The sequence below is a fragment of the Spea bombifrons genome, chromosome 4, assembly GCF_027358695.1.
Source record: "Spea bombifrons isolate aSpeBom1 chromosome 4, aSpeBom1.2.pri, whole genome shotgun sequence".
Classification (NCBI taxonomy): Eukaryota; Metazoa; Chordata; class Amphibia; order Anura; family Pelobatidae; genus Spea; species Spea bombifrons.
In genome coordinates, this window is record NC_071090.1 from 101,028,405 (window position 1) to 101,042,682 (window position 14,278).

At 46.3% G+C, this 14,278-nt stretch overlaps 2 protein-coding genes across 2 annotated transcripts; one reads left to right on the top strand and one right to left on the bottom strand.

The window, feature by feature from the left end:
- The first annotated feature begins 325 nt into the window (after positions 1 to 325).
- On the top strand, positions 326 to 8,763 carry FHIP2B (FHF complex subunit HOOK interacting protein 2B). The gene is made up of 17 exons (XM_053465520.1): positions 326 to 555; positions 1,830 to 1,908; positions 2,107 to 2,306; positions 2,921 to 3,025; positions 3,160 to 3,279; positions 3,767 to 3,886; positions 4,429 to 4,631; positions 4,735 to 4,843; positions 5,183 to 5,259; positions 5,507 to 5,696; positions 6,035 to 6,195; positions 6,283 to 6,399; positions 6,574 to 6,652; positions 6,741 to 6,884; positions 7,026 to 7,166; positions 8,254 to 8,354; positions 8,583 to 8,763. The coding sequence occupies exons 1-17, from the start codon at positions 511 to 513 to the stop codon at positions 8,683 to 8,685; spliced, it is 2,094 nt and encodes a 697-aa protein (XP_053321495.1). The 5' UTR covers positions 326 to 510; the 3' UTR covers positions 8,686 to 8,763.
- A 2,771-nt stretch (positions 8,764 to 11,534) lies between these two features.
- Positions 11,535 to 14,125, bottom strand: NUDT18 (nudix hydrolase 18). Its single transcript, XM_053464180.1, has 5 exons — positions 14,090 to 14,125; positions 13,793 to 13,860; positions 13,023 to 13,180; positions 12,711 to 12,924; positions 11,535 to 12,389 (listed from the first exon to the last, which is right to left on the bottom strand). The coding sequence occupies exons 3-5, from the start codon at positions 13,176 to 13,178 to the stop codon at positions 11,845 to 11,847; spliced, it is 915 nt and encodes a 304-aa protein (XP_053320155.1). The 5' UTR covers positions 13,179 to 13,180; positions 13,793 to 13,860; positions 14,090 to 14,125; the 3' UTR covers positions 11,535 to 11,844.
- Between the last annotated feature and the right edge of the window lie 153 nt (positions 14,126 to 14,278).

Consider the following 14,278-nt stretch of genomic DNA (forward strand, 5'->3'; position numbering starts at 1 on the left):
GGTCCTTCACGACGTACAGTAAAGTCGAGGTGTTAAAAGCCGCAGCTCTCCGTTTAGTGAATAAGCCTCATGGTGAAGTTTAGGAACGCTCTAGTGTCTTCAGTCAGTATCAATAGAGTGTAAGCTCCCAGGGTCAGGGCCCTCTTGCGTTAATGTATTTTCACTGCCCCTATAGTAATAACCGTCACGATTTGGGCATTGTATGCAGGTCTCTATGGGGTTACCAGGCGCTGTTTAGGCGCCACCTTGCCGGAGACATCACCCTCCCTATCCCCCAGGCGGATCAGCCGTGTGCAGGGGGCGGAGCGGGAGAGGGCGGGCGTGGGGTAGCACCCAGGAAATACCGGGGATTTGGTGAGGCCTGGCACCGGGAAGGCAGAGCGTGGTATATGTGTATTTGTATTCGGGCGGCAGTGGGTAGCAGGCAGTTTACCAGGGACATCCCCCCACCCCTTTTGGGTTGAGTCAACCGGACAGCCCGCAGGCCGATGAGGTGTGTGTCCCGGGGCCATGTGGAGCCGCCTCGGAGCTCTCCTGCAGCAGGCCGTGGAATCGGTGAGTGTCTTGGGACACCGCGGACCAATTCAGTCCGAGGCTTTACAGGCCGAGAGGAGACGTGTCTGTATAAAGCATGGAAGCTGCAGCCAGTAATATACCCCGTCTGTTTAACCCCTTCAGCTAATGCTGCCATGAGATAAGGTTCCCTCACCAACCGCTTAGTATACTCTTATAATAGGGCCACTAATGGAGATCAGCAAGTGTCCTACTGAGCAATAACTCTCAACTTATATACTTTAAAGTAAGGGTATCCATGGTAACTACCTAAACCCGAGCACATAGTTCTACACGTTTCTCGTGAAACCTTTCGTTCCGGTCAGTGTTGCATTACCGCGTACTCACAGGCGTTTATAAATACATATAGCGTATAGATCCAGGTGTTCATGCACATAACAGAGGAAGAAGTTGGCGTAACATAGCCCCCCAAAGACCCCACTATCTTCTATTAAGACGCTCATCAAGTAGCGACTTGTGCATACCTATTCAATAACAGTAAAGCACTGCGGCTTACAACACGGCACCGCTGAGGATTTTATACTTTCATATGTAGCAAACAGTCTATTCTCTATTTTTAATGTGTGTTGGAGGTGTAACAGCGCTATGGAGTCTGCTGGCGCTATATAAATAAATGTAATGTCTTTAACTCCTCCCCTGGCTTCCTCTGATGGAGACAGGAAGTATTAGTGTGTACACTTCCTGCACTTGCTCAGTAACACTTCTGTTGAATCGGAGTAGCTGCAGCCAATCACGTGTATTCTAGCAAAACAATTGTTTGGATTGTATACATGTGATTGGCTGCTGCTGCTCCCATTGATTTCAATATAAGCTCTACTGAGCATGTGCGAGAAGTGTACTGACCATCTTTTTTATTAGATGTAATCTTTATTAAAAGTAGATACCACTGGAGTAATTACAGGGGTCCCGGTGCGACCCCTGTGACCCCTTGTTCCTGTCTCCTAGTACCGGTTCAAAATAGTTTCCGACCTGGCCCTTTCTAAACTATTTTGAACCGGCACTGGGAGCCAGAACCGTTCCGGGGTCATGTGACCCAGTAGTCAAACCAAGGCTGCTCGCGTGCCGAGTATTTAAAGCGTTCTGGAAACTGGATTAGGAATGAGGGTCTTCCTCCAACACACCAAAGCTTGTGATCTAAGGAGGTCCATGTATAAACAATTGGGGATTAAAGTTGAGATTTGTTTAATAAGTAGTGATTACAGTGCTTGGTTATCAGAGGATGCGTTTCTATCTCCTGTATTTTATTTCCCACCCAGCGAGAGCCGGCGCAGGACCTGCTGCAGTCCTTCGTACAGCACTGGAGGGGGGTCACTCAGTATTATCTCGAGACCACAGGTGAGAGGCATCCGTGACGACCTTTAATGTCCTCGTTATGTCTGTTTTATCTGATTAGCAGGGGATGGCTGGAAGGCTGCTGTAAGGGGGATGCTCAGTGGGATAGTAGACGATTAGTGAGTGCCGGCTCACTATACCTGAGGCTTGCTTCATTACTGAGTGGCACTAAATGCGATGTGACGGCCTTTGTCTCCGCAGATGAGTCTCGCAACGCACGCGACACAGACATCCCATGGCGCCTCCGCCAGCTGCTGGATATCCTGGTGTACGAAGAGAGGGAACTGAAGAACGGAGAGAATGGAGACCCTGCTGGGGTTGGAGACCCTGCTGGGCCCTGCATGGAGTACCTGCTGCAGCATAAGATACTCGAGACGCTATGCACCCTGGCAAAAGCAGAGGTACCCGCTGGCTTTAGAAATGTAAAAAAAAAGGAAACAATAGAAACGGATACAAAATAATATGTCAATATAAAGAAGATAAGGGAGCCTGGAGTTAAAATAAGTCAATTAGCAATTTCACGTAAGGAGCCCAGATTTCTTTATAAAACTCACATTTCCCTGTCGCGGGGAGGAAACTTCTTTCCCTTTTTATATTGATAGCTGATTTGGTTCCGAACTTCTAACCCACTTATCGGGCCGCGCTTCTTCCAGCTCCTGGCTATACCGATTTTCGCTGCCATTGTGAATAAATAGAGCTTTTTGGCTTTTAGTGTAGATTGATAAGTCAATATGGGGAGTAATTTCATTTATCTCCGGAATAAGTTTATTTACTAAAAAAAAAACTGGTAACTTCCTCCGTAGTGAAGGGCTGACCATACATTGTCTTGCTGCCAAGCTTTTATAAAGGTTTTATAACATATATAAACATATACATCTTTTCAGCCTGAGTTACTGTCACTATAGTGAAGATGGTAACTCTCCTGCACGCTCTCCTTTTTCGTGAATAAACCCCCGAGAGCGGGGACGTTGCAGAAGGTGGCTGTTACATGAGGCTCGTGTCTCCTTATTTCTAGTATCCTCCTGGGATGAGGCAGCAGGTCCTCCTCTTCTACAGCCGTCTGCTTACCAAGGTTCAGCGGCCGCTGCTGCACTACCTGAGCGTCCATCGGCCTGTGCAGGTAAGTGCCGGGCGGTGGGTAAGTGTAGAGGAATTGGGAGTAAAGTGGGGGATGTGACACGGGGTTTACTATTATTATTTATTGTTATTATTTATTATTATTAATATTATTACTATGGTTTCCGCCGCCCGCAGAAGCTGATCTCTCTGGCCGGACAACCCGGTGTTACTGATCGCAAAGAAGAGCTGCAGTTTCTGAGTGCTGTGTGCGCCAAGCTGGAGAAGGACCCCTCGCTGCTCATCCATGTCCTAGAGGTACGTGACTCCATACAGCCTGTCTGTAACCAAAACCGTTACACAGAACATGAACCAGAAACTACAAGTCAGATGTGTAGCGTTCTATTAAGGCAGAAACTCATCACGTCTGTGAGCGAGGAGTCCTGCACCTGCCTGTTGCCTGTTAAGTCCCCAAAGCTGTCACAGCTGCTATCAGTTGGGTCAGGGCACACAAGTAACCCCAGTATAAAATCCTGTTCTCGCGGTACTTCATGGAGGTGGGCAGCCCTCCGACAAACCGCCTTCCCGATAACCCGGTCCCCGAGAATCCCCCCCGTGGAGACCCTGCGGATCTAATGAGCTGGATCAAGCAGGCATTTGGCCCGAGCCCACAGCCGCTCACCCCGCTGTAGTACTTTATTCTCCTTTACTTCTGCTTTGAACTGTAATTCTACTGCGTAAAATAATGCGCCCAAAAGAGTGGATAAAATATATATATATATATATATATGTTTTCTTTCTTTAGGCAGAGGCCGGGGGCAGATCCGGAGGTGCGGAGCAGGAAGATGAGGGATCATCTGCGGCACCCAAACGCAAACCCAGACAGAACCTGTTCAAAGCTCTGCTCAGACTGTGTAACTGCCGGGTAAATGGAGGCATGGCCGGGGGGAATAAACAACGCAGAGTGTAGGAGATAGAAGCATTACGTGATTACGTTACACTTTATTTATAGAGCAGCAGCTCATTCACAGTGCGGTGCTATAGAAGATGTAGAGGAAAGGGGGAAGAAAAGGAGGAAAGCAGATCTAGTTTTGGGTGGACCCCCAGCTTTTACTTAACTACAGACCTGGCCTTTGCCATGATGATGACCTGTGACTGCTGAAACTACATCTCCCATAACCCCCTGCAGGTCAGGTAGACAATTTAAGACCCAGACGTCAGTCTCTGTAAAAAATAAAAAAGGGGTTAAAAAAATGTGGTTTTTTTGTTTGTTTGGTTTTTTTTGCTGCACACTGTTATTAGATTTTTTTTTTTTGGTGGGGGGACCTTTTTTGGACACCATGTATCCTTTAAGTCGTTATGAACATGTGGCAACCAGGCATAAGGACTGTTTCTGCAGCAGACAACAATGTAACGTAAAGGGGGAGAGTGCGATTCCGTGAATGAAAAGTTCATTTCGTCTCTCAGTCACAGAAAGGGAAGCTGGCGGTGAAAGCGAGGGAAGCGCTATTAGCGGTGCTCCGAGCCGCGCAGGAGGAAGGCCCAGTGAACCTCATCGCACGGAGCGACCTGAGCACACTTGTGGCTGAGCATCTGTGTGAGCTGAGTGCGTGTATTCCCGCGACCACTCACCCCTACGACATCACCATCCAGGAAGACACGGGCTGGAGGTCAGAGGAACGGGGGGAACATGCGGTTCGGCGTTAGAGGGTGTTGCTATTGACCGTGTTTGAGCGCAGCATTGAATATCCGACTTGTTTCCCCGATATGCAGGACAGAGTTGGGCACAGAGGATAAGGACAACATCGGTGAGCACGCAGCCTTAAGGAGGTTCTTCTGTTGGGTGGAATATTGCGACTGGTTGGTACGGGAATCGCACGAGGTGAGACGTCTCCCGCATCGCTTAACTATAGCGGGAATTAATCGTAGAAGCGTAGAATGTGGTGGCCATTTATGCCTCCTGTAGAGACTTAAACCTTAACTGGCCCTCGGTCTTGTGTTAGATTTAGGATAGCCGTATATCTATCCCATGCGTGTTTAAATCCCCTTACTGTATTAACCTCTACCACCCTCTTGGTGAAATAAATCTACCTCGCGTTACATGTAAGCCACGGACACTCTAGTTTTAGACAATGTATGGCCTCTTGTGCTCTGAAGGCCACAACCAGCAATAACGTTTTAATGTTTTTCTGATTTTAAAGATTTTCTATCTTTGTCGCAGGTGATTGGCACGGCGATATCCAGGTCCGTAGCAGAGAAATACCTGCTCGGCGTGCTGCAGCCAGAACTACTGGAGGTGTGAGTAACCCCGGTGTATGTATATAGAAATAGTTGTGGTTTCACCCCAAACAAGTAGTGAGAAAGTTCTAGAATAGCGAGGGAGTTGTGATGCTGAGGAGCGTGCTTCCACTCACAGACGTTGCATTGGCTGCCACTAGAAGGAGTTGAGGGGCGGTAGAGATCTTTCGGTACTAGCGGTAGTCGGGACAGAACTGTCTATATGTCGGGGAACATCAGATTATGGTTTCCTTTTGCTCCCGGACAGATCGGAACTGAGCATCCTGCGCAGCACAGCTCTACTTACTGCCCTGTTCCAGCACCTCGCTGCCTCCCCGCTACTGCAGCAGCTGCTGAGCTTCGTACTCGGAGAGGATACCGACCCAGAGAAGAGGAATGACCGGCGCCCACCGCTCCGGGCCCAGCTTATCCAGAGGTGCAACCACCTGTCCGATGAGGTATCCATCACTAACTCGCACGGCAGTCAGGGGAGTATTGGCAACCTTCAGCGAGCGGGGCAAGTGAAGGCCTAAGGCACGGTGCTAAAAACGGGCACATCTTACCCAATATACATCCACTGAGACTGGGGGGGAAACGATGAAAGTAGCCCAGAAAGGACTGGGTTCGGGTGTAAATCCTGCCTTACAACTGTAGACACACTGACCCAAAACCTTCAGATAAGAGCAGCCCAGGGGCAGTTGCCAGTCCTCCCCTGGCCGAAGCTACCCCCTGTTGTGCACACTTTGGCTTATACACAGCTGCCTGGCATTGACACGCACCATTGTCTCTTGGTCAGATAAGCCTAGCTTCGCTGCGACTTTTTGAGGTGATTCTCCAGCTGCCGTCGGAAATTGCCCTCCATAATCTCGTGACCCGGAACCTGGAAACACGAGGATATCTAAGTGGGGCACAAGATGAGAGCAAGGGGCTAGACGGAGACGCCTGGGAGGGCACAGAGTAAGTAATTCATTTATCCGCATGCGACTGTTACTGAGAGTAATGCAGATACATGTGTTAAAATTCTCTAATGGCGTGTCCGTGCAGAGAGCTGGAGGAGGATCCCTATTTTACGGAGGGCTTCTCGGATAATGAGCTGCGACTGACCGAGCGAAACCCAAAGCAGAGGGCAGAACCGGCAGGGAGAGAGCAGAGTGTGAGGAGGTAAGTGGAGAAGAGACTGCGATAAACCCAAGAAAGAGCAATGAGATCGCTGGGGAGGAGAGGGAAAGAATTGGAGCGCTGCGGTCTCCGCAAACCTGGCAAAATAATCCCGCGCAGGGAAAAATGGAGAGCCGTAGTGATTATCACTCTTTTTCTTTTTCTTGTCCTCGTCAGTTTCCTTTCACTTGTACCCGAGGAGATGAAGTCTTCAGACTCCGGCTATGACTCTTACCTGCAGGATGCCCTGGTGCAGGTGACGCAGCCGCCCCTTTTGTGTACGTCGCTTGGACATTTCCCCATAAAACGTGACTTTAATAATCGTTCTGTATGTTTTCTCACAGTACCAGGTGCTCTGTAAGGTGACTTCTCGCTGGAAATGGCCACTGACCCCACATCCTTTGCTAGCCGGTCACCAAGGGCAGGAATTTTACGAGGGGCATTTTCTGGAAGTTCTGTTTGATCGCCTAGGGGGGATCTTGGACCAGGTACTTATCAAGTATCCTTCCCTAATAATAAATGAACCACATTCATGGTCCCTCTATACTTCTTGCATGAGACCATAAACTTGTTGCCCCCCAGAGTATTACTATTCTAATACCATTAGTGTTTCTTCCCTGTTTTATCAGCCCTACGAAATGAATCTCCTCGCCACGTCTTTGCTGGGGCGTCTCGCCCTGTTCCCGCACCCGCACCTCCAGGAGTATCTGCTCGATCCCTTCATCAGCCTGGCTCCCGGGGCTCGCTCCCTCTTCTCTGTCCTTGTCAGGGTGAGACGACACGGGAACGCCGATACATTAATCGCGGTTACTTAAATCTGGGGTTCCTTTAATCTTTTAGAGTCATTGTGTTTTGTAACAGAAAAGATCATTTAAAAAAAATACAGGTAAGTAAATGTATGAATATTTTTATTAAGGATGGGATGCTCCTGACCCGTAGAGCTTACAGTCTAATTATGCAGTACTCCTCCGTAATGATTCAGTAGCAGAAGGTTGTAGCGCCATCCCCTGGTTCTTCCCGTAATGTCTCCCAGCCATCTCTCCAGATGTTATATTATCGCTAGTCTGGCTGACCCCACCGGCCCCTGATCTCGATTAGGTTTAAATTCTGATTAATCACTCGACGCTTAGACTGTAAGCTCTATGGGTCAGGGGCATCCCATCCTAAATAAAAATGTTCATAAATTGACTTACCTGTCAGGGGATTACTTTCTGACCGTTTCTTAACTCCCCTTTTTTAACAAAACCTAGTAAGCGAAATAACCTGCACGATACACGTACAATGGGCTACAATTTGATATGCGTGATCCAAAACCCTTTTTCTTGATTATTTTTCGACATGATAGACAACATGCTTTGGGTGAGGCAGCAAATGCCAAGAGACACGCCGAGCTATGTCTGTACCATCGCAGAGCCACAGTTGTGTTCGGATCCCACGGCAGATAACGTGGCGTTTGTCGAGAAGGATGCGGTCTCGCACCATTTAAATGCCGGCTTTTTTTTTATTATTTTTATTTTTTTTTTACTACTAAACATAGTGTAAAAATAACAAGATGTTGGCTGTACGGCCCGTAATGATCTACATACAGAATAATTTTAGGATATAAACATGCTTATCGATGCAGTCCTCGAGGAAAGGAACTTCCCAATACATGCGATCAGATATTTTCTCCGTTGCACCCCCCGCATGTTCTCCCGGTTCCATTAGTAAATCCGGACTGTCCTTTGTTTCCAGTTCATAGATTCAGTGGCGGCTTCATCTCCGTCGGGCGCTGCTCCAGCCTCTTATAATGTGGCTATTGTTTGACGGCCGGCACTCTACTCTCTTATTGACTTAATGCTTCTCGCTGTCCTTCAGGTGGTCGCAGATCTCGCCCAGCGATCGCTCCGGGTGTCTCGTTTCCAAGAAACTCTGTGCCTCGTGAAGCGTCAGCTATTGGGGGACTCGCCTGACGTGCAGTGAGTATATAAAGAAAACGGGACCAGGAGCGGTGGTTTGCAGCTTTTCTTTAAGATAAGTGATAAGGTGGAAGAATGCGTATTTTGAATGAATATTTTGATAATCGTCATTCATTTTTTTTCTTGTGAAATAACCTGATCTAAAACAGCAGAATACATTCTTTTTAGAGGTTTTTATTTTTCAGTCTGTGTAATCTGTGATATGAGCCCCCTTTTGTTCTTTGTTAGGTTGAGTCACACGACCCTGTGTCGCGGAGTTGTTGTCCTGGAGGAGTTCTGCAAAGAGCTGGCGGCGGCAGCTTGCGTGACCCACCACCCTCTTCCAAACTGATGAGGGCGATCTTAACGGGGTGCAAAATACTCAAATACCCCGGCGGCAACAAAAAGGAACAAACAAACAAAAAGAAAAGTGCAATATCGGAAGTTTTTCTCAGTCCCAGAACTTTATCGCAGTGGATCGCTTTTTCACCAACTTTGTGCCTTAATGCTGCTGCAGCTTCCCGGAATATTTTTACCCCTCTTGGAGTCTTTTATGTTGGTTATTTCTGCTCTTATAAAGGAAGCTGATCCCTATTTGATCTTAAATTTAAGTTGTGGTTACCTGACCCACTCCCATCACTCCTGCCATAGATCAGACCTCCGAGACCCCGTCGTGGCAGAGAATACCTTCCTGCTTCTTCTTCCTCATATACAAGAGATATCTTGTCACAGATCATCCATCTCTGTGATTATCCCAAAAAAAAAAAACCCTTTTTTTTTATTTTTTTGGTACAAAATATGAGGTTTTCAATAATATTGCAACCGTTTTTAACCCCTCGCGTTACATCACACAAGCATAAGACGCAGTGACGTATATTTACCCCGATCGCTGTCCTTGCGGTAGAGCGCGAAATTATGATGTCATATCTCTGCACTCCGTAACGCAGCAGCAACAGAGTGTTTATTAAATACTCTTGGGTCCATTGAGTCACCTTGTATGTGATGTCACAGCGTGGCCTCATCCTAATTAACTCATAACTGCAAACCTGCCCTTTTATTTATGTTTTTGCTTCGGTTAATAAGAGCTTTTTTACTGTAGAGCCACGTCCCCCACGCACCTTAGGTGACGGATTCCCTATAAACGGCGTAAAGCGGATACGCGGAGTAGAGAAACCGGTGAGAGTTTATTTCTTAAAGGCGGTCTTTGGAGGCCTCTGAGAATCTTATTAGGCTGTTCATGCGCAGAAGACAAATCATCACTGGAAGATGAATGTGGTTTATTGACTGTTTTAATGTTTTATATTAATATGTAATTTATCACATTTAAGTGACAAACTGGCTTTTAACGTCTATATAGTGATTTCCGCAGAATAAAACCAGTCACTGGTGATCTTTCCATGTTGCAGTAATTATTAATATTGTGCTATGGTGCTATTTTTTTTATTTGCTTTATATAGCGCCATGCTATGCACAGAGAGGGTAAAAAGGACATTGGTTCAGTATAATAAAAATTGGGATTTATAACACGAGAGTTAACGGACTTTTATAATCTGCTATTTTATAAACAATATACCAAAAGATCGCTAGTATAAAAATTTAGCTAATTTTAATTAAAATACTGGAATTTCACTCAAGGTAGGTTGTATTTAATATATATATTATATATACATGTGTATTTTAGAGCTGATCTACAGTAGAAAGTTGAGCTGCAGAAGGGGGGGGGACCAATGTACATTTTGTTGAACCGCTTAAGGAACAGGCTGTTTTTCTACTTTTTGTACCCTTTGGGACTGAGGCTCGTTATCGAGGCACTCAGCTACACCATTGAAGCTTAGGAGGCAATCGTTGCTCCCCTCCTAAACTCTTTTGAAACGGGCGTCCGCCGCCATACAGTGGCCCCTGACGTCGATCTCGATGTTGCTGAATGCTTCGCCATCGAGGCATTACAGCAACACAGTTTAAGCAAAGAAAGTAATCGTAGATCACTTTCTAAGCTTGTTTAATGAAATGGCGTGCCCCGGCACATCATTGGATGTCACCTGACCGTTTTTGCATGACGTGTCTGACATTAAGGGGTCCTCAAAATGGTGTTTTTATTTATTAATGTTAGAGCCCCTGTCACAGCTGTGGGGGAGTTAAATGAGACAGTAACTAAATAACTAAAGACACCTTAAAATATTCATAAATATTCATTTAACATGAAAATAAGGCCAGAGAGCTCCTTTATCCGCGTCATTGCGTTTATTCCATGCATATAATGTCCCGTTAGTACATCAGGTCTATGCTGAACACACTCTTCTTCCTCATTTATCACAGAGGCAGCTATAACAAAACATTAGCAGATGACTCCTAGATAATACCAACGCTTGGATGCTAAGCATCAGGTGGAACACACTATCATCTCTGGGATTGGCCTTGGCTCCGCGGGGGCGGTTTCTTTTTCCCCCTCTGCGCAGAGGAGCGGCACTTCCCTCCCCACTCACTAAAGGCTGCCTGGATAGCCTGCGCTGGGAAGTCCCACGATATGTACATCACAGTGAAACCATCATATTTTTGTTTATAATGCAGATAATATAATTTATCTATATTTGTATTTATATGGCACATGCTCAGTAGGTTTTATTCACTAAACTAGGCGTTGGCAGGAGGGTTGTAGTTTAACCTTGTCAGTGCCAGCTTACCCAGGCCCAGAGGAAGTCTTGCGTATTTAACAGTTAAACCGCATGGCTTCCTGGGAGACGGGAATTAATGTGCCAGCGAACTGCTTACTGATCTACTGTGTGATAAGCTGGCATGTTAACAAAAAAGCCTGATCCCCGCTGCCGTCCCCTTCCCCACAAATAAAGTTTTATATATTTTCGTTAAATAAAAATGGACCAATAGCCTTGTGGATTACAACTCCCATAACCATCAGCCAGATTGGTATATGACCTACGTTGGCTCTGTGTGCCATCTACGGGTATGCACCATGACATAGATATGAGAACTGTTCTGCAGGGGCCTATTTAGAAAATTATTTTTCATTACTTTTACTATTTCATTTGAAATATGTGGGTATTTTTGTACCGTGTGATCAGGTGTACGATTTGCCTGAATTGGTGTTATATATATATATATATATATAGATAAATTTTTTCTCTCAATAAAACGTAACGTGTTAATGATTATCCCCTACATCTATAATAAAACCTAACTATAGGAAACCTATGAAACTTGGGTAAATTCCCTGAATTCACTTTGCAGTGAAAAGGGCCATCCTAGGCAGGTTTCCCTACTAGAAGTGTTAAGTCGGCCCTGTATAATGCATAGTTTAATCAGTGAAGTGACTTTCAAGAAACCTCACTGATTTAAATATGTTTTCTACACGGCCGTCCAAGCTATTCCTGGGGCAGAAACTCACAGGGGTTGGTCCTTCATAATATAAGTGAAGGTCAGGAAGATGAAACTGCAACTCTCCTGCCAACTCCCTCTTTAGTGAATAAACCCTTGTGTATAGTTATAGCTCTCATAATCAGCTATACAGAGGTAGTAGAGTCTTTTCCTTCAGAATATGTCCAAGTTTTACCTTCAGTTCTTCATCCTGTACAAGTCCCCAGCAAAGGGCCTCTGTTGTGATTAAAGGGGGTTGTGAGGCATGAAGTCCAGCCATGATATTGAAGCAAACCCCATCTGCGCCTTCCCCACCCTGGTGCTGTAACCCCAAAATGCCGAAGTGCAGAGGAGGCTCCTCCAGCATGTTTCGCAGAGGGGTAAGGATGCTTCCCCTACGCGGCCCACACACCGTAACCGGAAGGTGGGGAGGCTCAGCGGAGCTCTGCAGGACCCACATTTCCCCGCAGGGACCAAGGCACAGAAGAAGCAAACGGATGGCGAGGTGGGGGCAAGGGAGGAGCGCTGGCAGAGTCAGGGGGTGCGAGGGTCGGTGGTGGTAAGATTTAGCCAGCTGGATGAGGGGGACAATATCTTTGCAACGAAGAGGCATGACTGAGACCGTGTCCCACCATGCAGCCTGCAGCGACTCCGCGTCTGCAGAGAGGGAAGTCTTCAGCGATCCACCTGGGAAGGAAGGAAGACGCAGACAGCAGGTTAGGGTGACTATAGGGATGAAAGCGAGGAATAAGGGACTTTGTTTGGTTAACGTGGATGAACGTATGAGGACGGCCCAAAAACACTGGATATGGCATAGTACAGACAAGCATCTCACTGTGTCTACAGACAGGACCCGGGCCTGTGATCAGCTGTTAAAAGTTACAGATTAGCCTAACAGTGGTCTTCTTCCACTATTTCAGATGTCAGGATGCTTGATAAATAGCTGCAACTCCGTTCTTCTGCCCATGGAGGTCTTCAGACAAACGACACAATAATTATCACGGATACCTGTGTGTTGAGCCAGGAACACAAATCGAACCCAGGCAGTTCCTCTCTCCTCCACGGCCAGCAGAGTCAGAGGCTGGCAAACCAGTCCGGTTTCCTCCTTCACCTCTCGACAGACGCCCTCTACCAGGGTCTCCCCCTTCTCCAGCCTCCCGGCCGGGAGGTACCAGCTCCCCCGACACTCAGCCTTCGCCTCCTGCATCATCAACACCTCATCCTGCGAAGAATTCACAATGCTACTCCGCACACGCCAAGTGTTCATGTCACGTGTTCACGTGATCAGTAACCCAGCCCTGCAGGACATGGCTGTCTCACCTGTTCATTCAGTATCACCCCCATGACGATGTAGCAGACATTGTGTCTCAGTCTCAGAGGCTGGGGATTCCCAGGGGCCACATCAAATGTCTCAGGAGCCGGGATAGCACCTCCAGACAGAAGGGTCTTCAGCTCTTCCTCCAAGGCGGAGGACATACCTAGAACATTCCAATTAAGGGTGAACATGAACATGAAAATGACATCAGAACATAGTGATGTCACATTTTACTTCATTCTGAAAGTTCTTTCCTTATGGTCGTCTCACTCTTTAGAATTTTGCCCGAGGGAAGAACATTCTGTCACTAATCCAGATGGGGCTCAGTAATGGAGCTCATCTTATATGTCTGACACAGGGAAGGGTATCTTAACTTCCTGTTCTCAAGATCTATGTGATTATTCCTCCCCATGATGTTATCCCAGTCACTGGTGAGCGGCTCACTCTACTCCCTTCCCTTGGATCGCAGAGTTCGTAGGTCAGCGAGCCCACGGCATTATGGGAAACGTATAGCGCCCCCCCATAGTATAGAGCTGTGTTAAAGGGGACTTCCTCCGACTAAAGCAAAGTTACTGATTAAACTTTTGAACCTCGCATTATTATTAGTTTTTTCTTCTTTTTGGTAGTTGCTAAATTCTGAATAAATCTCTATTTGCTGTGATATAACCAGATAAAACACACAGCCGATATCACATTATTATGAAATATCAGCCGATCACATTATTACTCTATATATTCCTCTAGAGTGTAAGCTTGCGGGGACAGCCCTCTTTACCTAATGTATCGATCCGTCAGTCTGTCGATTCTAGTTGTGTCAGACCCTTGGAATATATGTAAGAAGCGCTGCGTACATAAATAAAAATTATAATAATTAATAACAATATAATATTAATGAATGAATAGCAATATATAATAATAGTTAACAATATAATATTAATGAATAGCCATATATAATATTATTAATAATGATAATAAATATATCCCTTATCTCATCAGCACACAGCTGTGTGAATGAATTGAGCGGGTCTATCGTTACACATTCTATCCAGGAACTGCTATCCCGTAATATTACCATTATCACAACATTGTCGCCCACTTCCGGCCCGAGAACCCGGAAGTGTCTCCTTCCCTCCAGTGATTGGTTACTGCCTGCCGAGCCTCTGCGTCCCATTAGAGTACAAGAGCGGAAGACGGCTCATAAGGTTCTTACTAGTATAGTACATTGAGCTCTAATCACACGAGATATAAATCCGATTCATTA